Source organism: Thalassophryne amazonica, chromosome 17 (genome assembly GCF_902500255.1).
Source record: "Thalassophryne amazonica chromosome 17, fThaAma1.1, whole genome shotgun sequence".
In the NCBI taxonomy this organism is placed as follows: domain Eukaryota; kingdom Metazoa; phylum Chordata; class Actinopteri; order Batrachoidiformes; family Batrachoididae; genus Thalassophryne; species Thalassophryne amazonica.
The window spans coordinates 69,621,687-69,649,118 of NC_047119.1; the positions used below are offsets into that span (position 1 = coordinate 69,621,687).

At 40.9% G+C, this 27,432-nt stretch overlaps 1 protein-coding gene across 1 annotated transcript; it reads right to left on the reverse strand.

Moving 5' to 3' along the window:
* Positions 1–5,273: 5,273 nt before the first annotated feature.
* Positions 5,274–10,793, reverse strand: LOC117529552 (sperm acrosome membrane-associated protein 6-like). Its single transcript, XM_034192371.1, has 11 exons — positions 10,717–10,793; positions 9,521–9,722; positions 9,329–9,415; positions 9,137–9,208; positions 8,772–8,795; positions 8,414–8,491; positions 8,179–8,282; positions 7,923–8,079; positions 7,627–7,807; positions 7,352–7,498; positions 5,274–5,686 (listed from the first exon to the last, which is right to left on the reverse strand). Exons 2-10 carry the CDS (start codon positions 9,714–9,716, stop codon positions 7,414–7,416), a joined length of 984 nt encoding a protein of 327 aa, XP_034048262.1. The 5' UTR covers positions 9,717–9,722; positions 10,717–10,793; the 3' UTR covers positions 5,274–5,686; positions 7,352–7,413.
* Between the last annotated feature and the right edge of the window lie 16,639 nt (positions 10,794–27,432).

Below are 27,432 nucleotides of genomic sequence, written 5' to 3' on the forward strand. Positions count from 1 at the left end.
CCTACCATTATTTAATGCTTCGATCTTACATATGATCAATCTATCTTTGTTAGTTGGCTATGTACCACAGGCTTTTAAGGTGGCAGTAATTAAACCATTACTTAAAAAGCCATCACTTGACCCAGCTATCTTAGCTAATTATAGGCCAATCTCCAACCTTCCTTTTCTCTCAAAAATTCTTGAAAGGGTAGTTGTAAAACAGCTAACTGATCATCTGCAGAGGAATGGTCTATTTGAAGAGTTTCAGTCAGGTTTTAGAATTCATCATAGTACAGAAACAGCATTAGTGAAGGTTACAAATGATCTTCTTATGGCCTCAGACAGTGGACTCATCTCTGTGCTTGTTCTGTTAGACCTCAGTGCTGCTTTTGATACTGTTGACCATAAAATTTTATTACAGAGATTAGAGCATGCCATAGGTATTAAAGGCACTGCGCTGCGGTGGTTTGAATCATATTTATCTAATAGATTACAATTTGTTCATGTAAATGGGGAATCTTCTTCACAGACTAAGGTTAATTATGGAGTTCCACAAGGTTCTGTGCTAGGACCAATTTTATTCACGTTATACATGCTTCCCTTAGGCAGTATTATTAGACGGCATTGCTTAAATTTTCATTGTTACGCAGATGATACCCAGCTTTATCTATCCATGAAGCCAGAGGACACACACCAATTAGCTAAACTGCAGGATTGTCTTACAGACATAAAGACATGGATGACCTCTAATTTCCTGCTTTTAAACTCAGATAAAACTGAAGTTATTGTACTTGGCCCCACAAATCTTAGAAACATGGTGTCTAACCAGATCCTTACTCTGGATGGCATTACCCTGACCTCTAGTAATACTGTGAGAAATCTTGGAGTCATTTTTGATCAGGATATGTCATTCAATGCGCATATTAAACAAATATGTAGGACTGCTTTTTTGCATTTACGCAATATCTCTAAAATTAGAAAGGTCTTGTCTCAGAGTGATGCTGAAAAACTAATTCACCATTTATTTCCTCTAGGCTGGACTATTGTAATTCATTATTATCAGGTTGTCCTAAAAGTTCCCTAAAAAGTCTTCAGTTAATTCAAAATGCTGCAGCTAGAGTACTGACGGGGACTAGAAGGAGAGAACATATTTCACCCATATTGGCCTCTCTTCATTGGCTTCCTGTTAATTCTAGAATAGAATTTAAAATTCTTCTTCTTACTTATAAGGTTTTGAATAATCAGGTCCCATCTTATCTTAGGGACCTCGTAGTACCATATCACCCCAATAGAGCGCTTCGCTCTCAGACTGCAGGCTTACTTGTAGTTCCTAGGGTTTGTAAGAGTAGAATGGGAGGCAGAGCCTTCAGCTTTCAGGCTCCTCTCCTGTGGAACCAGCTCCCAATTCAGATCAGGGAGACAGACACCCTCTCTACTTTTAAGATTAGGCTTAAAACTTTCCTTTTTGCTAAAGCTTATAGTTAGGGCTGGATCAGGTGACCCTGAACCATCCCTTAGTTATGCTGCTATAGACTTAGACTGCTGGGGGGTTCCCATCATGCACTGTTTCTTTCTCTTTTTGCTCTGTATGCACCACTCTGCATTTAATCATTAGTGATTGATCTCTGCTCCCCTCCACAGCATGTCTTTTTCCTGGTTCTCTCCCTCAGCCCCAACCAGTCCCAGCAGAAGACTGCCCCTCCCTGAGCCTGGTTCTGCTGGAGGTTTCTTCCTGTTAAAAGGGAGTTTTTCCTTCCCACTGTAGCCAAGTGCTTGCTCACAGGGGGTCGTATTGACCGTTGGGGTTTTTCTGTAATTATTGTATGGCTTTGCCTTACAATATAAAGCGCCTTGGGGCAACTGTTTGTTGTGATTTGGCGCTATATAAATAAAATTGATTGATTGATTGATTGATTTGCACATCACTCTGATGACTTCTTGTTTTTAGTAACGATTCCCTGCATCACCTTTACATGTCCACAGTGGAACAAGATCTGTAGAAACGTGCACACGCCAGCCTGGATTTTTGCGTGACGTACCGCACATTTCCATGCTTATGTCACTTTTGATACATTTGCACGTGGATGTGGAGATGGGCGTACGCCAGGTTTTTGTGCGTACTCACGCTTTGTACATGAGGCCCCTGGTGGTGACGACTGCTTGTTTTTAATGACACTACTCCAGAAAACTCACACTGCCAGTACACGTTACTGGGAATCACTGGGCTCAACTACAAGTTCATTCATTCTTTTTTTTTTTTATCCCGCTTATTCCATTTAAGTGTCACAGTGAGGCTGGAGTTTCTCTCCACTACACCCACTCAGACCCACTGTACCTTTTCATCCCCTAAGTCAAGTCTTTTGGACAAACATTTCTCAAAAACACTTCAGTCACTGCCTTCAGTGAAATACAAAGTCAGCTTCAGTCCATCTATTCTAATCTAATCTATTTTAAAACAAAGGTAAAATCTTTATTTGATTAATTTCACCATGAGTGACACAACCCTTTATGTTTTAATTTCCCCAGTCAGTTGTACTCTGGTCAATAGATCATTGGTGCTTTTTATATTACAACTATGTAAGATGTATGTACATTACATTGTGACTACGGGTTGGAGCAAATACAGTCACTTCCAGCGAAGTGGCGAATCCGAAGGCGAGAATTTTTACTTCCACAAGTGGCCACCCCACCGATGAAAACAATCTTAGGCTGCATTGATTGTCTATTGAAATCAGCTTTTTTTGTTTTTTTCTCTGACATGCTTCTTACAGCCAGCTAACAGCTCTCACTGCCTGGAATGATGAGATTTATACACCAAACTGAACTGAAATGAACCATTGTGCTTTAAATTGACTTTATTGACGAGTCTGACAACCTTTGAAAAGTGATCAAATTTCATATTTGTATGGAAATAAAGTGTTAACACCTTGTTATGTATTTTGTTTTTGTTTGGTTTGTTTGTTTTACACATTTTACAAAAAGGAATGGGTTTGCCGCTGAACCATGTCACGTCCAGCGAAGTGGCCAATTCGAAGGCGAGAATTCGTACTTCCGCAACTGACCGAGAAAACCACCTCGGGCTGCATTGATTGTCTATTGAACTCAGCTGGTTTTGTTTGGTCTCTCACTGCCTGAAACGATGAGCTTTAGACACCAAGCTGACCTGAAATGAACCATTGTACATTAAATTGACTTTACTGGTGAGTCTGAACCCTTTGAAAAGTGACCAAATTACGTGTATTTGTATTGAGGTCGGCGATGTTTTCATCGGCCAGAAATGGCCACAAGAGGGCGCTGTGTGAAGTACGCGGGAAACCATTCAAACCACAGTCATCATATGTGGGGCTAAACTAAGCTAACTCAGCCAGAAAAACCTCCGTTGTGCTGAATAAAAGCTGTTCTCCAGTACGGAAACTTCTACACTACAACAACAAACTGGTGCAGCAGGTAATCGTAAAACTGACACAAAAACCTTTATGTTTTTGTTGAAGGACAAGACTTCACCCACTACTGATGCCATGTTTGAAAACTTCTTCTTCTGTGTTGGTGAGCAAACAATGTTTATGTGCATCATCGCCACCTCCTGGAATGGAATGTGAATTAGAACACTACCAAGGCTGCAATCGTGACTATATATATATATATACAGTGAGGAAAATAAGTATTTGAACACCCTGCGGTTTTGCAAGGTCTCCCACTTAGAAATCATGGAGGGGTCTGAAAGGTGCATGTCCACTGTGAGAGACATAATCTAAAAAAAAAAAGTGAAATCACAGTGTGTGATTTTTTTTTTTTTTTATAAATTTGTATGTTACTGCTGCAAATAAGTATTTGAACACCTGTGAAAATCAGTGTTAGTATTTGGTACAGTAGCCTTTATTTGCAATTACAGAGGTAAAACATTTCCTGTAGTTTTTCACCAGGTTTTCACACACTGCAGCAGAGATTTTGGTCCACTCCTCCATACAGATCTTCTCCAAATCTTTAAGGTTTGGAGTTTCAGCTCCCTCTAAAGATTTTCTATTGAGTTCAGGTCTGGAGACTGGCCAGGCCACTCCAGGACCTTGAAATGGTTCTTACGGAGCCCCTCCTTAGTTGCCCTGGCTGTGTGTTTGTGGTCATTGTCATGCTGGAAGACCCAGCCATGACCCATCTTCAATGCTCTTACTGAGGGAAGGAGGTTGTTTGCCAAAATCTCAATACATGACCCCATCCATCCTCCCTTCAATACGATGCAGTCGTCCTGTCCCTTTTGCAGAAGTATGATGTTTCCACCCCCATGCTTCACAGTTGGGATGGTTTTCTTGGGGTTGTTCTCATCCTCTAAACATGGTAAGTGGAGTTGATTCCAAAAAGCTCTATTCTTGTCTCATCTGACCACATGACCTTCTACCATGCCTCCTCTGGATCATCCAAATGATCACTGGTGAACTTCAAACGGGCCTGGACATGTGCTGGCTTGAGCAGGGGGACCTTGCTGCCCTGCAGGATTTTAAACCATGACAGCATCATGTGTTACTAATGTAATATTTGTGACTGTGGTCCCAGCTCCCTTCAGGTCATTGACCAGGTCCTCCTGTGTAGTTCTGAGCTTTCTCAGAAATTCTCAGAAGTGAGATCTTGCATGGAATCCCAGACCAAGGGAGATTGACAGTCATCTTGTGTTTCTTCCACTTTCTAATAAATAATCGTAATAGTTGTTGTCTTCTACCAAGCTGCTTGCCTGTTGTCCTGTAGTCCATCGCAGCCTTGTGCAGGTCTACAGTTTTTTCCCTGGTGTCCTTGGACAGCTCTTTGGTCTTGGCTATATTGGACAGGTTGGAGTGTGATTGTGTGTGTGAACAGGTGTCTTTTATACAGGTAACAAGTTCAAACAGGTGCAATTAATACAGGTAAAGAGTGCAGAATAAGAGGGCTTCTTAAAGAAAAATTAACAGGTCTGTGAGAGACAGAATTCTTGCTGGTTGGTAGGGGATCAAATACTTATTTGCAGCAGTAACATGCAAATAAATTATTAAAATATCATACTTTGTGATTTCCGGATTTTTTTTTTTTTTTTTTTAAGATTATGTCTCTCACAGTGGACATGCACCTAAGATGAAAATTTCAGACCCTTCCATGATTTCTAATTGGGAGAACTTGCAAAACCGCAGGGTGTTCAAAAACTTATTTTCCTCACTGTGTGTATATATATATATATATATATATATATATATATATATATATATATATATATATATATATATATATATATATAATTCAACAAAAACACGATGAAAAGTTGAAACGGACATATGCAAGGTTGTGAAGCAAACACTTTAACTCTCCAACATCAAACATTTTGATCAGTTCTCTGTTATTGTGGAGGATTTTAGTCTGTCCTCCGCTTGTATTTTGGATGCATCTTGCAGTATACACATACAAATGTAATCCCCCCGTCTCACGCCGAAACCATCTGTGCAGCGACTCTTCAGGACGTTCTTGGTCTTCATCTCTGCAGATGGCTGCATGCAGAAAAGGTGCTGACACTGTCCCACAAGGGATGGTCCACAGTCACCAGAGGAGCCCAATTTGGCCAATGAGAACAGCAGCGTACGTGGAGCTGTGGTAAGGGCGCGCACACTTCTGTAAGCACTATAGCTGCACCACGGGGTGAGTCTGGGTGCCAGTCAGCTGCTTCAACATGAGGGACGCCACAGTGTAATACCTGCAGACATAAACACAGAGGACAAAATTTATATATGAAACAAAAGATTTATACTTAGAAACAAAAGTTTTCAATGCAAAAGCAAAAATACAACAATATTTTTATGAAGACATCCCATATATTGATTCTGGATAAGATATTCCTTCAACAGGTGTTGAGAACTCTTTAGTCTTCATTTTGCACTAAGAAAACACTCCTTCCAATAAATGTTTACTGCTGGATGTGGCGCCTGCCTGCATGTGAGCTAACATTAAGGTCGCGCCCACAGGGAAAAACATGGTGACCACAACATCAGCAAATATGAGACAAACAAATCAGGAAAGTAGAATCATGAAAGAATCAATAGAATGTATGGCTGAGGATGACACCAAAACTCTTCATCAGTACTGCAAATGACTCAAAATACAATTTCAAAATGTCAGGAAACCTTTGAACCGCCTGTTTCGAACTATTATCCCAGAAAACGAAAACGTTGCATGTTGTACTGACACCTGCTGGTGCTGTTCAAAGACTGTATGGATTGGGTGTTGGTTGGGGTTGTGGAAACCAGAAGCATAGGCACCTTTGTTGGCACTGAATGGTTGACTGATCACAGATGATGTTGCAACCTTTGCAGGATCACTTGGGCACTTGGGAAGATGATTGAGGAACCATAGCATCTGGGTTTGTGATGGACCTGGATTAAGATTGAGATCCAGGCTTTCAACGACTTCATGGACTGGAGCCTATCCCAGCAGTCACAGGGCGTGAGGCAGGATACACCCCGGACAGGACGCCAGTCTATCTCACGGCCATTACTACAATCACTTCAAATCTTTCAGTTGCTGATTATCGCCCAGATAAACGTCCGAAGCAGATGCATTCAGTAGTCCGCCAGTAGACTGGTGACACATATAAATGATTTAATCTCTAATAATGGCACCGTAACTGCACGTGCACTTTGGCAATTTGCATGCAGATCTGTTTCCTCGCCAGAAAACGTCTCACTTCTGAGTCCACCATCTAAACAGCAATGTGCTAACTTTAATTTCACACAGATGTTAAAAGAAAAGCCAGATGACCCCATAACTGGTTTATTTCATATCATGCATTCAGAACCTTCATAAGGTTGGAAAGACCTGAAGTAAAAAAAAACAAAACAAAAAACAGCTCTACTTCTGTAAAAAGTCAATCAATCAATCAACTTTTTTCTTATATAGCGCCAAATCACAACAAACAGTTGCCCTGAAATATATGAACGCACAAAAAGTGCGTTCATATATGCCAGAGCGAGGCTAACGTTATCTTTAGGGCTAAATGTTTTTGTTGTTGTTGTTGGGTTTTTTTTTTTGCTGATATGTGGTGCTGCTCGCTTAACTAATTTGTACACAGAATGTAAATTTATTACATATAGTAAAATTCATGCATTTCCACATTAGTAATGCTGTTGTCTCACTCGTCACAAATGCAGCTGCCATGGCTTTGATGCCAACTCAGATACCTCGGGTTGCTCAATTTTCACACGTGTGAGTGAAAATTCCAGCCAGACAAGACATTCAAGACATTTTTCCCCAAGCTACAGGCGAAATCTCTGACCTTCCGAGGATTTTGAACGCAGCATTAGACTGTGTGCTATGGACTGACAACATAGAGCCCAAAATGTATTTGAGTAAAATAATAACTCACCAGTAATGCAGTCCTGCCCTCTGGTGGTGGGAGGAGTCAGACACAGGCTTCATGGGTCAGGATCAAACAGGATCGTGTTCTGCAAGACGCAGAACACAATAATATTTAATTCTGGCCTGAGGTGGACGGACTGTGAGGTAGAGAGCCCTGCAACAGGAAAAGAAAAATCCTCCAATAAGAAAAGATTTTCCAAGCAGTTAAAAAAAGCATCAAACCAGCAGCAGCGTGTTTATTGTGTGGGTTTGTATTTTGTGGAATTTATCATGTTGACTTACCACAGGGAAAGGAGGAACAGGAAGAACAATGCAGACAGACACGCAGTGACCAGCAGAGGAGACGGCGGCAGGTCAGAGGAGCCGGTGGTTGTCACATCGCCCCCTGTCAGCACAATCTGTTCATACAGCTCCTGTAATTCCCGGGCTTCTTGCAAGTACGCTTCACGAGAGGACGGGGTCACTTAAAAGGACACAGAGGACACAGTGATGAGAAGGAGACATTCGAAGGAGACACGGTTTATGAGATGAAGCGGTAAAAAGCAGCTAAACATCAAACTGTGACAAAGCGGTGGCACCTGTGAGGTAAAAGTAGAGGCTGACAACTGGCCCGTCCTCTCCGACGACCTGGCAGCGGTACGTCCCCTCATGCTCCTGTCCGACAGACGGGAAATGAAAAAGTCTGTCCTCCCCCGCCGTTACCTCCTCAAAAGACGCCAGATTGGTGGTGTTTACCTGTGACACACACACAGATCAGTGATGCTTCTCTGCACAGCTGCACACACACATTTCACAGATGAAGGAGCCTGAATGGTGTCTGTGAGCAACGCGTACCTTTGCTGCAAAACTCCAGATCCTCACCACCTCACCGCGTATAGAGAACGGGGCGTCACACCACAGCTCGGCCATGTGGTTCTTCATCACTTGCAGACTTTCGACTGAAACAAACACGTGGAAATCTAAACATTACCTCTGCTGACTTTGTGCTAAAAACGGTTGAATGAACAAGGATTGTGTTGTTCTGAAGGTCTGGACTGTGTGAACGTTGTGACGTCACACTGATACGTACCTGGACAGTCCAGAGGGAACCCACAGGACTGGTACCGGCAGCGAGCACAGCTGTACTCAGCCGTTGGGTTCTGGTAACCTGACAGCAGGAAAACAACATGTGTTACAAGATGTTCTGTTCTTAACACGCCGTGAACATGGCGAGTGTTTAACCAGCAACTTACAGGTTAAAATGAGGTTTTTAAAGCTACAGTGTGCAGGATTTAGGGCTGTTCAAGTGTTCAATAGTGTATAATTACCTGCAACAAATCAGGATCAGTGATGGCATAATGCAATCTGCAACCTCACCACTAGATGACACTGAATCCGACACACTGTAGCTTTATGACAGAAGCAATGAAAAAAATTAAAGCACTCACCACAAGGAGGGACGCATCCGGTTTCTGTCAAAAGAAAAGAAAATGGTTTCGTTACACTTATTTTAATCAATCGAAATGCTGAAATATTTATTTTGTATATAAATTATGCAAATATAAATAATATAATAAAGCAATATATATATCAATATAAAAAATAAGATATAAATGATACAATCTAATTTATATAAATACAAATATTAAATGATAATATATTCATAAATAATATATAGAAATTCATTTCATGATATGATAATCAGGACAATACATAATATATGTATTAATTGTATTAATTTAGAGCTAATATGTTGATTATCAAGATAAAACAATATGTGAGCAGATGTAGGAGAGTTGTGATCGTGTCTCACTTCTAGGCAGTTTGGAAGCAGCTGTGATGAAGTTTTCGGCTGCTGTCTGCAGCCTTCTGTCCAACTCTGCCACTGATGGATGGAAAAGGAGGAAAACAAACATATTCTGCTGAAATGTCTGCACTTTGTTTTCTCCAACTATTTCATGTTTATGATCTGATTCAACAATTCAGACCCTAATTTCCTTCCTACCTCCTCGGAAGTTGTCCTTAAAGTCCGTCGCAATGGGCAGAATCTCTCGTCTGAGGATGTCCCCCAGACGTCTGTGGTAGCCCCACCCTGCAAAAGGGACACGAGTGACATCAGACACCTTCACCCTTTCATCACCTCAGTGTTTATGACGAGTGGATTGAAGGAAAAAGACAAAATCTGAGTCGTACGCACCCACTTTTCCAGCCTCAATCACCCTCTGGTTGTGAGTGAAGAACTGGTCCACTCTCCGCTCACACAGGCCGACGTCGTGGCGGTGTTTCTGGCACATCATGGGGAAATCATCACGGTTGACGAAACACCGGGAGCAGCCGAGGGAGGAACCGAGCAGGACGCTCACGCACACAACAAACAAAGTGGTCAGCGCCATTTTGAGCTGTGAAATAACCAAAAAATCAACACAGAAACATTAAGGCCTCAGTGCTGGTGTGCAAACACGAAACCTGTACGATGCTGCCTGCTGCCTCCTCCACCACCTCACAAAACCAACCCAGATCCAAACCGAGAACCCAGCTGGCAGACCCGCGGTCCAACCCGCTCTCCTAAAAGCAGCCGTCAGTTTGCAGCAGCCAAAACATCACTTTGGCCTTTTCCAGTCACTTAGGGATTGACTCGCTGTTGGAGCCAGCATCAAGTGGCCAGTCAAGGAACTGGAGGTTTTGGCACTTCTGTGTTGGCTTCATTTTTCAGCACCCCAGAGGCTGTTTAGTTAATCCTCATCAGATTGTGTCCATAGTCACTTTTTTCTCCCTACCTGTGTGTATTTTTATCTCACTGTGACTCACCATGTATGGAGCACAGTGCAGCTAATTTGCAAAGTTAGCTCTTTCATTAGCAGGTTAGCTTTTTGGCTAATGGTAGCAACTGTTTAATGAAACCTCAAGCTGCAAAACCACTCTTGAAACTCACATTATGCTGAAATATGTACTAAAATCACCAACAAGGCCGGGTACATATAAAAAAAACAAAAACAAAAACTGAGTACTTTAAGTTTAAATATTTTGTGTGTTCATGCCATAAGAAATAAATATTATTTTGTGAGTAAAGAGCGAGTTCAGAGACCACTTAAATTACTACTCATTCAATTTACCCCCTTAAAATTCATATTTTTAATCTACAAAATATGGATCTTTTGTAGGAATCTTCACCAAACTAAATACATTTTTCAAAGGTCTCATAATGATAATACCTGATCCACTAAAAAAAAGTTAATATTTTCCACCTTGGCCCAAATATCACGCTACTATCAATTTTGAAGAAAAAATAAAATAAAATCATGGTTGAGTAGTTTGTGTAAACTCTAAAACATCCGTCGTAATTTAAAAACATCATGTAAACATTTGGAAGTATTTTGAAGCAAGAGCATTTACCTCTGTCCTCCAAGCGATGGCAGTACTGAGTCAGAAAACAGCAACAGGAGCAGAAAACCAGAAAACCTGCTGCTTCCACACACACACAAAATAAATGTTGATGGTTAATCACTAACGTTTAGACTAAACGCTTTGCTGTATGACGTGGCAGCGTGTTTTCGGGGAGGGCGGGGGGAATTCTTTCGGAAAACAAACGTTATGTACACTCCAATCCTGCAGGTGTCAGTATTTCACCTAAAAGCTGGTTGGCAACCGTTGTACAGACAACAGAAGTAAAACCAAACCACGCTTCGATATGCTGAATCAGTCTTTGGTTTATGACTCGGGGTTTCAGTCTAAGGCGTAAGATAAAATCTTCATTTCAGGGCATTATACTGTAATTTATTCCTTTATGTCGATCTGGTTGGGAATTTTTAAAGTTTGGTACACGGTTTTCATACGACTTACACGATTAGTGTGACCTGCTTCATTTAGCACTTTTCTGTAAATGCTACTGTTTTCATACGATTGTTTAAAGTTATTCACTTCTTTCACTCTATTGAAACAATAATTTCCTCAATATAATACAGAAATGCTATGATGTGTTAATATATGACATGACAAAATAATTTCCAATGCATATAGTTTTTTTTTTAATTGACAGTGAGGCTGAAGATTATTTTGTCTGATTAATTACCTTTGGCCTGAATTGCTTTAGTCTTTCCAAACACATGATACAGCGTTTTCATTTGATTTATTCATTATTAAAATAGCATTGTTTGAAACAACACAAAATTACAAGCAATGGTAAATGGACTGCATTTATATCATACTTTTTCCATCTGAATTGGAAGCTGAAAGCGCTTTACATTGATGCCTCACATTCACACCGATGTCAGGGTGCTGTCATGTGAGGTGCTTACAACACACAAGCTCAAGTTTATTATAGCCATTTCACCAATATAATAAAATACAGTTGACAGGAATGTGCTCACACCACAATGACAACACAACATATACAAGACAAGAAGCCAAAAAAGGCACATAAATAAAAAGTAGATACAACACTAATATGCATAGAAAAGAGCATGGCTGCAGAGAATAGCAGAAGTAAGATTCAGTGGTGCATAAAGTGCAGAGAGGTAGACCATGGTTATGAGGTAAACCATGAAGTGCTCAGTGCATATTCAGGTGACGAATAGCTGGTGGATAAGTACTATCCCTAAAGCGTGATGTTTTTACATGTGACACTTCTGTCCCTCTTCCTAATGGTAAGAGGGTGAATAGATGGTGTGCTGGATGGGAGGGGTCAGAGGTGATGTTACTTGCTTTCCTAGAAATCCTGGTGTTATAGTATGAGGCTATGGAAGGTAGACTACAGCCAATGATTTTAGAGGCCCTGCATACTAGCCCCTCAAGATGTTGTTTGTCCTGGCTGGAAGCACTACCATACCAGATCAGGATAGAGAAGGTGAGCACATTTTCGATGGTAGCACGATAGAAGAGGGTCATGCCTGCTTGACTGACCCCAGATTTCCTCAGCTGATGGAGGAAGTGTACTCTCTGATGGGCTTTGGAAATAATGAGACTGGTGATCAGATTCCATGATAAAGACTGATGGATGGTGGTGTCCAAGAAACGGAAGGAGGGGACCCACTCCACTACTTGGCCATTAATGGAGATGGGAACGTACTGGTCTGGCTTTTTCCTATAGTCAACTATGAGTTCTTTGGTTTTGGTTGCATTCAGGATTAGGTTATTGTTTTCACACCACTGCACTAGCTGATCGACCTCACTCCGATAGGTAGATTTGTCCCCATTGGATATGTGACCTATAACAGTGGTGTCATCTGCAAACTTAAGTAGTTTGACACATGCAGAATTTGATGTACAGTTGTTGGTATAAAGGGAAAATAACAGAGGTGACAAGACACACCCTTGTGGGGTGCCAGTGTTCAGAACCCTGGGTGATTACACACCTGGAGCAACTTGGGGATTGAGGACCTTTCCCAAGAGTCCTTAGTGATCGGCCAGTCTGGCTGGGTTTTGAACCAAAGATCCTCTAGTCTGAAGCCCAGTGCTTAACCACGAGACTATCAGCTCCCCATCACCAAGCAATGTAATGCATGTGCATATACAGTTATTGTGAAAACTGGACCCATGAAATATTAAGGTCATAATTTAAAATGGAACTGTTCCGTATGCGCCATGCAGCTCGTAAATATTTCTTTAATGAAGCTGGACCATATTGGAAATGTGCTTCTGTGTGGCACTTCTTAAGAGCTGAAATCTGTAACTTTCAAATGGGTGGTGATATATCATGTTTCAGTAGGCCACTGAAGTTTTTTTAGGAGAAGATGTATTGTCCAAATGTACAAAAATTACATTTTTTTTTTAATCCAAAAATTCCTTCGGGAGGAAAATTATGGCCCTTTTTAGGGTAGGGGTTAAAGGGGCCAAAACAGTGACATAGTCAAAATGTGGATTTTGACCTTTGAATATGTTTGTGTGCCCTCTTAAAGCCTCATTGATCTTATGGTATATGAATGTATGGATGGACTTCTCCCATTTAGCGTTATATTTTTCAAGGCACTTTTGGCATTTTGGGCTACATTTGGGACCCTCCCAGGGCCTGCACCCTGAATAAGCCTTGCTCATTTATGCATATTTGGATACACTGGGACAAGTTCTTTCCAAATTTGCATAAATGGCGGTGGCTTAGTTAGGGTGCTTTTGCATAGGTGGCGATCTTTTTGTTAAGAACGTGATATTTGGCGATTTACATTTGGCCATATCTCGGTGCACTTCCTTTGGATTTCATTGAAACTTGTTTTATTATGTTCCTCTATATCTTTGCTGTTCAGGATAAAGATATCAGGAAGGCTTTTTGTCTCATTAACCCGGTTAATGAGACAAAACACCTTCTTGATATCTTTAATCTGTGTGATGCCCATAAAATCGTCCCTGAAAGCCATCTGAATTTTCCGAATTGTGTCCACCTGGCTGTCTCTCACAGTTTCTGGAAAAATTTAATGCAGCGCTGCTCCAGCAGACATTTTCCTCACAATGAAAATCCGACGAGGGGGGAGCACCAGTGCTCACTCAAAGCGTGCTCACAGGCGAATGACGCAACCGACAGGCATGAAAAAACTCACGCATGCGCACGAAGGTTCAAGCTTGGCTGATGCAATCACACGTGATTCAAATCCATAAAGTTATTGCAAAAAATAAAAAGGTCCGATACTTTTCTAAAAGACCTCGTACATAAATGCTAACTGTAACTATAATGCTAACTATAACTTACTGTGTTTTTGGTTCAGTGCAGAAAATAGTTGTTGAGTCAAACAGTTGTCTGCTCTCTCTGTGGATGTCTGACTGAAACTAAATGCATTACATGAAAGTTTTTGTCTTTGTTATCCTCAAATGTCATAAAGGTGGTGATCTCTCTTTGTGACATCATCACTGTCACATGACTTTTTGTCTTTGCAGTATATTGAAACCTTAAATGCTTTATAGTAAATGTGATAATGACAACTTAAATTATTGTTACTGTCCAAAAATTGCTCCCCCCCCCCCCCCCGCCAAATAGTTTACTCACATTAAAATTAGCTGTAATTTTGCTGTGTACCACAGAAATTAATGGTATTTTACAGTGACTAGATGTCAACAGAAAGTAGCTAAATTTCATCAATTTTTGTTAAAAAAAATCAAAGTGGACTCCACCTTTAAATTTCAGTTATAAAGGCTTAAATTTATAGCACACATGAAATACATAAATGCTAACTGTAACTATAATGCTAACTATAACTTACTGTGTTTTTGGTTGAGTGCAGTAAATAGCTGTTAGGTAAAACAGTTGTCTGCTCTCTCTGTGGATGTCTGACTGAAACTAAATGCATTACATGAAAGTTTTTGTCTTTGTTATCCTCATTTGTCATAAAGGGGGGTGATCTCTGTTTGTGACATCATCACTGTCACATGACTTTTTCTCTTTGCAGTATAATGAAACCTTAAATAGTAACCTTTATAGTAAATGTGATAATGACAACTTAAATTATTGTTACTGTCCAAAAATTGCTCCCCCCCCCCCCCCCCCCCGCCAAATAGTTTACTCACATTAAAATTAGCTGTAATTTTGCTGTGTACCACAAAAATTAATGGTATTTTACAGTAACTACATGTCAACAGAAAGTCAATTTCATCAATTTTTGTTAAAAAAATCAAAGTGGACTCCACCTTTAAATTTCAGTTAAAAATGCTTAAATTTATAGCACACATGAAAAACATAAATGCTAACTGTATCTATAATGCTAACTATAACTTACTGTGTTTTGGGTTGAGTGCCGAAAATAGATCCAGGAGACTGGATCTGGTTGAAGGTAATTGTGGGACCTGACTGTTGTACATTCATTCCAGACAATTCAGGTAACAGTGGTGTCATTGCTCAAGCCAAAGCTAATCTGACTCAAATTCGGGATGCAATTGAAAAGGGATATGTGCAAGATGAAGGGGGATTATTTAACTGGTTATTTTCAGAAGGTTGGAGACAATGGATGATCAAGATTGCTATGATATTTTTGTTTGTGTTCTTAGTAATGACATTGATTGCATGTTGTGTTGTTCCATACCTTAGAACTCTGATTACCAAGTTCATTGATAGTACTATAGTCAGCTACTTGTGTTGGGAATTAATATCAATTCCAACATATAGGATACTCTCAGCAGGGATTATATACTTCATATATGTGACAAATGTGGGCTCTATAAATTAAAGAATACTTCTAACCTTGTTTGATCAAGAACAATGTGGAAATAATGAAGAGAAAATGGATTAATTATAGCTTGCAATCAAGCACATGACTTCAATTTTTTCACCTTGACCTTGATGTGTGGCTTCTCATCTAGTGACACGTGTTGGCAGAATCAAAAACTAACACAAGAATGACAAATATATTAGCAATTTGTATGTTTATTGAATCACCACCGCCGAGTTCACCCCTGACAAAATTATTTTAACAGACCAGAAGTTCCTTGATTTATGTGCAAATGTTATGAAATACATATCACTGGAAAGAGAACATCCTAAGATTTAATATGACACAAAGATTGTCTTGATAGGTCTTCTCCAAGAAATTACATCTGATGTTAATAAAAATTAATTAAGCATTACAAGTTCACCCTTTTTTGATACACCGGTATATGAAATTCCACTTTATATGCATGTCTCTCATATATTATGTTAAAACTTGGTACAACCCCAATTCCAATGAAGTTGGAACGTTGTGTAAAATGTAAATAAAAATGGAATACAATGATTTACAAATCCTCTTCAACCTACATTTAATTTAATACACCACAAAGACAAGATATTTAATGTTCAAACTTAAACTTTATTGTTTTAGTGCAAATATTTGCTCATTTTGAAATGCCTGTAACACGTTTCAAAAAAGCTGGGACAGTGGTATGTTTCCCACTGTGTTACATCACCTTTCCTTCTAACAACACTCAATAAGCATTTGGGAACTGAGGACACTAATTGTTGAAGCTTTGTAGGTGGAATTCTTTCCCATTCTTGCTTGATGTACGACTTCAGTTGTTCAACAGTCCAGAGTCTCTGTTGTCATATTTTGCGCTTCATAATGCACCACACATTTTGTGGTGCATCCCCAAAAGGCTGAACCTTTTGGGGATGCACCACACATTTTGTGGTGCATCCCCAAAAGGCTGAACCTTTTGGGGATGCTCCTTTTATACCCAATCATGACACTCACCTGTTTCCAATTAACCTGTTCACCTGTGGAATGTGTTCTTTGAGCATTCATCAACTTTTCCAGTCTTTTGTTGCCCCTTCCCACCTTTTTTGAAATGTCTTGCAGGCTTCCATTTCAAAATGAGCAAATATTTGCACAAAAACAATAAAGTTTATCAGTTTGAACATTAAATATTTTGCCTTTGTGGTGTATTCAATTGAATATAGGTTGAAGAGGATTTGCAAATAATTGTTTTCTGTTTTTATATGCGTTTCACACAATGTCCCAACTTCATTGGAACTGGGGTTTTAAGATAATCCTTCTAATCAAGTGATTCAAATCAGTGAAACTAAACCATTTTCTTTTCTTTTGACAGAAACCGTATGCGTCCCTCCTTGTGGTGAGTGCTTTGATTTTTTTCATTGCTTCTGTCATAAAGCTACAGTGTGTAGGATTTAGTGTCATCTAGTGGTGAGGTTGCAGATTGCATTATGCCATCACTGATCCTGATTTTTTTTTTTTTCCTGCCGTGTTTTTGGTTCATGGCTTCTCATGTGATAATCAATATGTTTGATCCTCCATTTGAATAAATGAAAGTTCTTACACTTGTTGCAGGTAATTATACACTATTGAACATGTGAACAGCCCTAAATCCTGCACACTGTAGCTTTAAAAACCTCATTTAACCTGTAAGTTGCTGGTTAAACACTCACCATGTTCACGGCGTGTTAAGAACAGAAAATCTTGTAACACTGTGTCTGTATATATTTTCCAACTTATTCCCATTGATGAAACTTCTCATTTTCTGCCTGAAAGTTTATTAGGAGACGAGTGTGCTCAGGGCTCCCTGTTTGTTTGACCTTGAAATCCAACAGCAGGGATTGATATTATCCAAAGATTTATGAACATACAAATTAACCTGCTTACACTTTATCATGATTTTCTCCATTGTGAGATATTGTCAAGGGTTTTATATAGTTCATGCTCTTATTATCATTTATTTTCTTTAGTTTATGCTTATATTATTATTATTTATTTTCTTATAGTTTATGCTTATTATTTTTCCTCTTTGTGAGAAGAGGAGGTTTTAGAAAGAAAGACTTGTCTGCATTCTTCGTGATTGAGCAAACTATTTTTCATTTTGCATAAGTGCCTTATCCTGCTTTGACGAGCCACAAGGCTCATGTTGCAGGAATGGAAGGTTTCAGCCGTTACCTTGCTTTGCTACCACCCTCTTGCAGACATGACTCATGTGTAACCTCTCCCGACTGTCCTTGTTTGTTTTTTCTCATGTTGATGAACTAAATAAAAGGCTGGGCCAGAGGAGGGGATTTTAGGAGAGCTTTGTGGCTGAGCACTTACAAGCTGCTTCATTGTTCTCCTCCTCTGCGCAGAGCAAAAAAAATATATATATTTGTCTCTCTCTGACTGGTTTCTTTTCAGTGTTTGTGCCTCTCATTTCTTTAAAAACAGGGTGCAAACCCAACAGTTTTTTCTTGGCGCCCAACGTGGGGCGTCGACAGATCTTCTCGAGTGAACGGAGGAAGACACGCCGCAGACCGTGCACGGCCGATTCCACTAGAGGGATTGAAGGAAAGTCCTGAGGAGTGAATTCTCCGTCGGGCCGGTGACTATAGACGTCCACCTCCGCTCGCCGCAGTAGATTGACGACGCCTCCGAACCAAATGAGGGGCGCAACAAATTAACGTAAGTAATTACTGCCTGCCTGTGAGGAAAATATGTTGAGGAGGGGTTCGAGTCCCCATCCAGAATAAAGTGCGGGGGAGGGAGTTAGAGTCTCCGGTCCTGCCGGCACAGGTGGCGGAGGGGTTCGAGTCCCCATCCGGCTGAGAAATACAGGAGGAGTAAGAATAAATTTCAGGAGAAGCAGTTAGAGAGACGCGAATTAATTGATTATTTCAAAAGTGAAACTAAGTGTGTTTGTGGTGTGAATGAGAGAAAATTCTGTTTTTGTTGTTTTGTTGTAAGGATTTTGTTGTGTTATTTATGTCTTGATATAAAATGATTTATTATTATTATTATTTTTTTTTTTTTTAAGATGAGGGCTTGTCTGTAATTGCAATCATTGATGAAATCTGTAATTTATTTTGTATATGTGTGAGAGTTGGAGCGGTTGAGTGTGTGTGTGTGTGTGTGACAGTGTCGGACTGTATGTGTGGTATTGTTTGACTGAGTATTCCTTAGTAATAATAAAAGAAGGAGACTGTGAGTGACTGAAGCACAGACAGCTTGATATCCCATTTTATCAGGGGATAAAAGTGGAGCCGTTGTCTGCAAAGTAGGTCATTTTAAGTCCATATGCACCACACTCACATATTCCCGACGAGTCTGCAAAGAGGGGGATTCCAAGGAAGGTCCGCCCCACGGGGTAGAAGCTTGACCTGAACTTTGCAGAGTGAAGGGGAATAGGTGAACAACTTGGGAAACACATGCACAGAAAATAAGCCCCTATTTCAGGGCGACGAAAAATACATGCACAAACGCAATCCGGAAAATCTGAAGTACATAACTAAATGGAAAAAGAAATATGGCTTTTCAGGTAAATTGGTCATGCCAGATTGTGAAGGTTTGGTGTTAAAACTTACAGCAGCAGCAGCAAATAAAAAGGGTAACAGGAAAGTAAGAAAAGAAGGAGAAATAGAGTGTGCAAAAGTATGGCTCAGTGAAGCACAGATGAGAGTAGAGGCCATAAAGAGGAAAAAAGACGAGAAAGTCAGAGAGGAAAGTAATGTTTGTAAAACCTGAAGATAATGAGACGGCCGTGAGAGGCCGTGATGTAAATCCACCCCTGCAGCCACAAAATCAGGCTGCAGTAAGACAAGCGGCACCAACAGTGGCTCCACCACTGGTAAAGGACCCGATTTTTGACCCTAATTATCCCCAGGGGAGTTCTGAAGGTCCGTCATATGACCCAATAAGCTCACTGTATCCAAATCCATTTTTGGATAATCAGAGGGTGGAATTTTCAACTGTATTGACCCCGCCTGTGGCAACAAATTCTTTAATGCCCGAAAAATACATTTTGAGAGACAGGGCTATGATTAAGCTGCCTCTAAAATACGGTTTCAGTATATCCCCAGATCACAGTTTTATTGCTCCAGTGATCCAGGTCCCAAACCCAAATATAGCTCAAGGACAGCCGCCATTCCTTCATGTCTTCCGTCCATGGACACCAGAAGAGGCAGCAAAGGCCGTGTCTGGCCTGCCAGACCCACAAGCTGCTGTGGAAGAATGGGTAAAAGGAAAAGAAGATATTATAAAAGCCATTCAACCTATTATAGGTTGAATGGCTGTGAAGTAGGACAGGCCGTACAATTGGCTCTGGGACGAAACTGGGTCCACGTGAGAGGGACATTTACAGGACGTGTTGCAGACGGCACGGTCCTGCCATACGGGAATGAGGAAGATCCGGCAGTGGCGTTACAGGCTCAAATAATCGATCTAATGACCAGAGTTAAAAACAAGTTTAAACGGAAAGTGGACTATGGTAAAATAAATGCGTGTAAACAAAAGGCAGATGAGGATGTGGATGATTATAATCAGCGTTTAGGGACAGTTTTCCGTGCAAACAGCGGTATACCGCATAGTGATGATCAAGCGGGAGCATATCAAAATGAAACAAGCCCTCCTGAATGGTTTGAAGCCAGAAATTAGTGCATGGATCAGAAAGCACAATGTGACCACTGACTCAGATGATATGATTAAGTCCTGGAAATATGTACTTCTCTGTCATAGACATCAGTAATGCATTTTTCTCAGTACCTGTTCATCCAGACTCTCAATTTTGGTTTGCTTTTACATTTAAAGGGAAAAGATACACATATACAAGACTCCCTCAAGGTTTTGCTGACAGTCCGACCATTTTTACACAAGCAATAAATTGTTGCTTATCTTCATTTACTCCACCAGAAGATTCACAAATCTTGGTGTATGTAGATGACATTTTGGTGGCAGGAAAGACAAAAGACAGCTGTACAAAATGTACTATGATGCTTTTGCAACATTTGGCAGAAACAGGAAGTAAAATTAAAAAGCAAAAGTTGCAGTTTGTGCAACCACAAGTGACTTATTTAGGCCATGTCCTATCAGCTGAGGGGAAACGAATACAAGACGATCGAAAGCACGCTATTCTCAAAGCGCCTAAACCGTCAACAAAAAAGGAAATGATGACTTTCTTAGGTATCTGTAATTATTGCAGAGCCTGGAGTCCATGTTATGCAGAGAAGGTGCAGAAATTGCAGGATTTAATACACTCTATACCAATGGCTATGACTGACAAAATACAGTGGAATAAAGAAGCTGAAGAACAGTTTACAGCTCTTAAACAAGAACTTGTGAGTTCCACAGTATTATCTCTGCCCAATTATGCTAAGCCATTCACTCTCATGGTGGACACAAAACAGGGATTCATGTGTGCAGTCTTGCTACAACAACATGGTAATAAAAATAAACCAGTTGGCTATTATTCCACATGTTTGGATACATTCTTATCGCCTGCTAGACAGACAGCTTATACAGCAATGCTATTGTCTCAGCCACATATTACCATTGAAAGATGCAACACCTTGAATCCCGCCACGCTCCTACCTACTGAGACAGATGGTGAACCGCATGATTGTTTGGCAGACACACAGGAACAACAATTACCTCGACCAGACTTAACAGACGAACCATTTACAGATGGACTACATTACTTTGTGGATGGCTCATGTTTCAAAGATCAGAAAGGACAGACATTAACAGGCTATGCTGTTGTTCAATTACCAAATACTGTTATTGAAGCAAAACAGATTGATCATTTTAAATCAGCCCAAGCTGCAGAACTCATTGCATTAACCAGAGCTTGTATCTTGGCTAAAGGACAGAAACTGACAGTCTATACAGATAGTCAATATGCATTTTCAACAATTTGGTTCTTTGCAAAACAATGGCAACAAAGAGGTATGATAACCTCTACAGGGAAACCAGTGACACATGCAGGCTTACTCACAAATTTGCTAGAAGCAGTGACATTACCATCACACCTGGCATTATGTAAATGCGCAGCCCACACCAGAGGTACAGATTTTGTCTCCAGAGGAAACTGCCTGGCAGACAAAATAGCGAAAGAAGCAGCAGCTGGTCGATATGGCACTTCTGTTGTGTGGGCCGCTGAAGAGGAGGTACTGCTGGCCCACCAACACCAGAGGGCGCCCTGCCTGGAGTGCGGGCTCCAGGCACCAGAGGGCGCTGCCGCCTCACAGGAGCAGCCGGGGTGACAGCTGTCACTTATCACCGGCGACAGCTGTCATCAATCATCAGATCGACAGTGGTATATCAGCAAGACGGCATCTCCACCTCATTGCCGAGATATCGCTCTACCAAAGAGGTAACTTCTCAGCTGACTGTGTTTTTGAATAACTGTTGCTTGTGTGAATTGGACAACATTTATTCTGTTCCTTTTTTCGACGAGAGGTGGAGGTGGTTTCCCACCATACGTGTTGCTGGGTGCACACGCACCCACTTCTGTGTTTGCTCATCGCCAGCAGTACCAGATCCGACACGCGGAGGCAGTGGCCACCTGGGAGTTCGGGACTTGGCGGCTCCAGTATTCCCGGGGTTCGGTGGCGGAGGAAATCGTGTGGTTCCGGTTCGACTTCGGACTGACGTCTCCTATCTTCGAGCCTGCCCACATGACATTTTGTATTTGAGCTTATCTAATATTGTAATCTATTGTTGTTGTGCACTTTCACAACAGTAAAGTGTTGTATTTGGCTTTATCCATTGTCCGTTCATTTGCGCCCCCTGTTGTGGGTCCGTGCTCTCACACTTTCACAACAACTTCTTCTATTTACACAGCTCAGACAGACAATGAACCATTAATAGATTCTGACCTTTTATTGGATATGCAAAAACAGGCACCAGCGCAGGAACGACATTTGTGGTTGAAAAATGGGGCAACCCCAAACCCCAAAGGACTTTATTGTGTACATAACAAACCCATCCTACCCAAAAGCTTATTCAAAGCGGCTGCAATTGCGACGCATGGGTTAACGCATGTGTCGACAGGGGGGATGGTATATATGGTAGACCAATACTTTACTACGTATGGATTTAATTTATACTCAAAAAAAATTTGTAAAGCCTGTGTTACCTGATTGAAACACAACCCACAGGGAAATATAAGACCCCGGAGAGGGCAATTCCCAAAACCACAGTATCCTTTTCAAATTGTTCATATGGACTTTATTGAACTAAAGCAATGTGGACCTTATCAATACTGTCTAGTATTAATTGATGCCTTTTCAAAATGGGTAGAAATCGTTCCATCACAAAAAGCAGATGCTTTAACAGTAGCAAAAGCACTGTGTAAGACAATTATTATTATTATTCCATATTATGGAATACCAGAGACATTGTACAGTGATAATGGAACACATTTTGTAAATGAAGTTGTACAAAGAGTAGCAGAACACATGAAAATTAAGTTAAAACTGTTATGTTTCAGACGCGGTCGGAGCACCGACCCAGCGTTTGAAAGGACCCAGCATAAAATAAGCAGAGCACGGTTCAAAAGATAACAGAATTTAATAAACATAACAGTGAGTGAAGTGCTAAACAACTAAAAAGTCCGCGGTCTGGTGAGGTGGAAACACGGCGCGCTCTCAACAGCGCAAATGGTCCAGAGCCACAGCAGTTCGGACCCAGGGACCCCGCCGACACCTCCCAGGTGGCTGCGACAAACCAAGTCTGGAGCGGTCTCTGCGTCCGTTATGGTGAGATTGTTCTCCTGACGTCGATCTCACACGTCTGCTCACAAGGTCGAGTCTCTGGCAATCACACACTGTGCATTCAAGGTTTAAATGCAGCAATCTCCGATCAAGACAAAATACACCACAGCTGTGAGTCCTGATGACCTGCACGTGAAAACAAGCCTCAGGTGTTCAGGGTGAGGTCCTAATGCTCAGCCACTCAGTCCTGAATGCATACCACCTGGTGGGAGAAACAGAAAACAAAAACCAAGCCAGCCAAACACCCCAGCCCACAACAAAAACATCATTGTGCTTACCACCCACAAAGTGCAGGATTAGTGGAAAGGACAAATGGCACAATAAAAATAAGACTAAGGAAATGTATGGAAGAGACTAAACGAACCTGGATTGAATGTTTGGACCTAGTAAAATTGTATATGAGAATAACACCAACACCATCAGGTTTAACACCATTTGAGATACTTTATGGACGACCATATCATCTACCAATTTTTGACATGGATACTAAAACAGCAGATGAGGAACAAACATTAGCAGATTTTATGAAAAAGACATTAACACAGAAAGAGATAACTCAAACACATTTACTGCCGAATAATTTTGATCTTCCACAGGACGGCCTTCCAGTAGTCCAGCCAGGAGACTGGGTGTTCATCAGAGTGATTAAGAGGAAGAACTGGTCCAGTCCTCGTTGGGAAGGTCCATACCAAGTGCTGTTAACAACACCAACTGCAGTAAAGATAGCGGAGAGATCAACGTGGATACATCTAAGTCACTGTAAGATACAGCGGGTGTTGGCTGCCTCCACAGTGTAAGGGGAAGTCTGGCTACAAAGGGAGTCTATTTAATTAGCAATAGATTGTCTCAACGCCAGTGAAGCAGGGAGATCCTTGCACTATTAGGTGAGGTTGGTTAACAACACTGTATCCTAGCAATCATGACTGAACTACAGCAGACCCCGGAGCGGCGTGCTCAGCGCCGCCGCTGCTGGACTGTTGGTAGGGCAGCCGGTTGCGTTGTGATCTTAGTGTGTTTCGTGCTCCTCGGATTCCTGGCCTGGTGGTTGACCCAAGAATTGCAGTTCACTGTGGACCGAGCCAGAGAACAACGGAAGCAACGTCAGAAGAGGTTTATTCATAATGTGAATGAGACAGATGGACACCCTCATATATACCATACTAATATGTGGTACAGATATGTTCATTTATTGGCTATGGAATTACATGTTACTAATTGTTATGTTTGTTCGCAAATGCCTATATCCTCAACACACCCAGCTCTGACAGCTAAACCGTACCCTGCTAGGGTGACAATGTCTTATCATACGGATGCATAATCAAACTGTATTTCGGGGGCAACAGTTCTCAGCAAATCTGACAAGATGTAACACCACTTGCCTCAGTGCAACCACTTATATGATAGGGATTTCAACAGAAGACGTACAAGCGTGCCCAAGTGCTGCTCCATTGACTAGACTGAAGGGAAATGCAAAAATATCATAACATGTTAAATTGTCGTCACAACGGCCATTCCCGATTTGCTTTTACGGGACAGGGAATAAAACTGTAGGTAAAATTAAGAAACGTCTGTGTACCCAAACGTATGTTTTATCAAATAATTTAAGCCTAACCAAAACATAATATGTGGATGGTACTTATCTTCATCACATTGGACAGGGATGTAATTATACAGGCTCCTGTCCATGGGGCACGGATGAATCATGTGCTTATGTTAGTAAGTTTTTGCTACCACCTTTAAATGGTACTCCGGTGTATGATGACATCTATTGGCTTTGTGGTTCCAGACTGTACATGAGTCTCCCACCAAATTGGGGTGGTGTGTGTGCACCTACCCAGGTGACTGACCATACATATGTGGTAGTGCCAAGGACCTCCACAGAGAAGAATGGCAGCACCAGACGGAGGAGATCGATATACCCAGATGCGTTGCCACATGATCACATGTGTGGCTCGGATGTACCAAAGGACCAAAAATTGTGGTCTGTAGGAGATAAAATAGCACATTCATTGTTCCCCTGGATAGGAGTGGTAAAAAATTCATTAATGATTGAAACTCTGAATTATTGATTGGTTCTGTTCATGAATGTAACTGAGAAAATAGTAGCAGCTCAAAACACTGAAATAGATGCTTTACGTACCATGGTGATGCAAAATCGCATGGTTTTAGACTTGCTTACTGGTTCACAGGGAGGAGTTTGTGTTCTGCTGAACACAACATGCTGTACTTTCATCCCAGACTCCATTCATTCAGTGGATGTGCAGGACGCATTGGAAGAGCTGAATAAACTTCGTGATGCAATGCATAAATCAATCAATCAATCAACTTTTTTTCTTGTATAGCGCCAAATCACAACAAACAGTTGCCCCAAGGCGCTCCACATTGCAAGGCAAGGCCATACAATAATTATGAAACACAGTCTACGTCTAAAGCAACATAACCAAGGGATGGTCCAGGGTCACCCGATCCAGCCCTAACTATAAGCCTTAGCGAAAAGGAAAGTTTTAAGCCTAATCTTAAAAGTAGAGAGGGTATCTGTCTCCCTGATCTGAATTGGGAGCTGGTTCCACAGGAGAGGAGCCTGAAAGCTGAAGGCTCTGCCTCCCATTCTACTCTTACAAACCCTAGGAACTACAAGTAAGCCCGCAGTCTGAGAGCGAAGCGCTCTAATGGGGTAATATGGTACTATGAGGTCCCTAAGATAAGATGGGACCTGATTATTCAAAACCTTATAAGTAAGAAGAAGAATTTTAAATTCTATTCTAGCATTAACAGGAAGCCAATGAAGGGAGGCCAACACGGGTGAGATATGCTCTCTCCTGCTAGTCCCCGTCAGTACTCTAGCTGCAGCATTCTGAACCAACTGAAGGCTTTTTAGGGAACTTTTAGGACAACCTGATAATAATGAATTACAATAGTCCAGCCTAGAGGAAACAAATGCATGAATTAGTTTTTCAGCATCACTCTGAGACAAGACCTTTCTGATTTTAGAGATATTGCGTAAATGCAAAAAGGCAGTCCTACATATTTGTTTAATATGCGCTTTGAATGACATATCCTGATCAAAAATAACTCCAAGATTTCTCACAGTATTACTAGAGATCAGGGAAATGCCATCCAGAGTAACGATCTGGTTAGACACCATGCTTCTAAGATTTGTGGGGCCAAGTACAATAACTTCAGTTTTATCTGAGTTTAAAAGCAGGAAATTAGAGGTCATCCATGTCTTTATGTCTGTAAGACAATCCTGCAGTTTAGCTAATTGGTGCGTATCCTCTGGCTTCATGGATAGATAAAGCTGGGTATCATCTGCGTAACAATGAAAATTTAAGCAATACCGTCTAATAATACTGCCCAAGGGAAGCATGTATAAAGTGAATAAAATTGGTCCTAGCACAGAACCTTGTGGAACTCCATAATTAACTTTAGTCTGTGAAGAAGATTCCCCATTTACATGAACAAACTGTAATCTATTAGACAAATATGATTCAAACCACCGCAGCGCAATGCCTTTAATACCTATGACATGCTCTAATCTCTGTAATAAAATTTTATGGTCAACAGTATCAAAAGCAGCACTGAGGTCCAACAGAACAAGCACAGAGATAAGTCCACTGTCCGAAGCCATAAGAAGATCATTTGTAACCTTCACTAATGCTGTTTCTGTACTATGATGAATTCTAAAACCTGACTGAAACTCTTCAAATAGACCATTCCTCTGCAGGTGATCAGTTAGCTGTTTTACAACTACCCTCTCAAGAATCTTTGAGAGAAAAGGAAGGTTGGAGATTGGCCTATAATTAGCTAAGATAGCTGGGTCAAGTGATGGCTTTTTAAGTAATGGTTTAATTACTGCCACCTTAAAGGCCTGTGGTACATAACCAACTAACAAAGATAGATTGATCATATTTAAGATTGAAGCATTAAATAATGGTAGGACTTCCTTGAGCAGCCTGGCAGGAATGGGGTCTAATAAGCATGTTGATGGTTTGGATGAAGTAACTAATGAAAATAACTCAGACAGAACAATCGGAGAGAAAGAGTCTAACCAAATACCGGCATCACTGAAAGCAGCCAAAGATAACGATACATCTTTGGGATGGTTATGAGTAATTTTTTCTCTAATAGTCAAAATTTTGTTAGCAAAGAAAGTCATGAAGTCATTACTAGTTAAAGTTAATGGAATACTCAGCTCA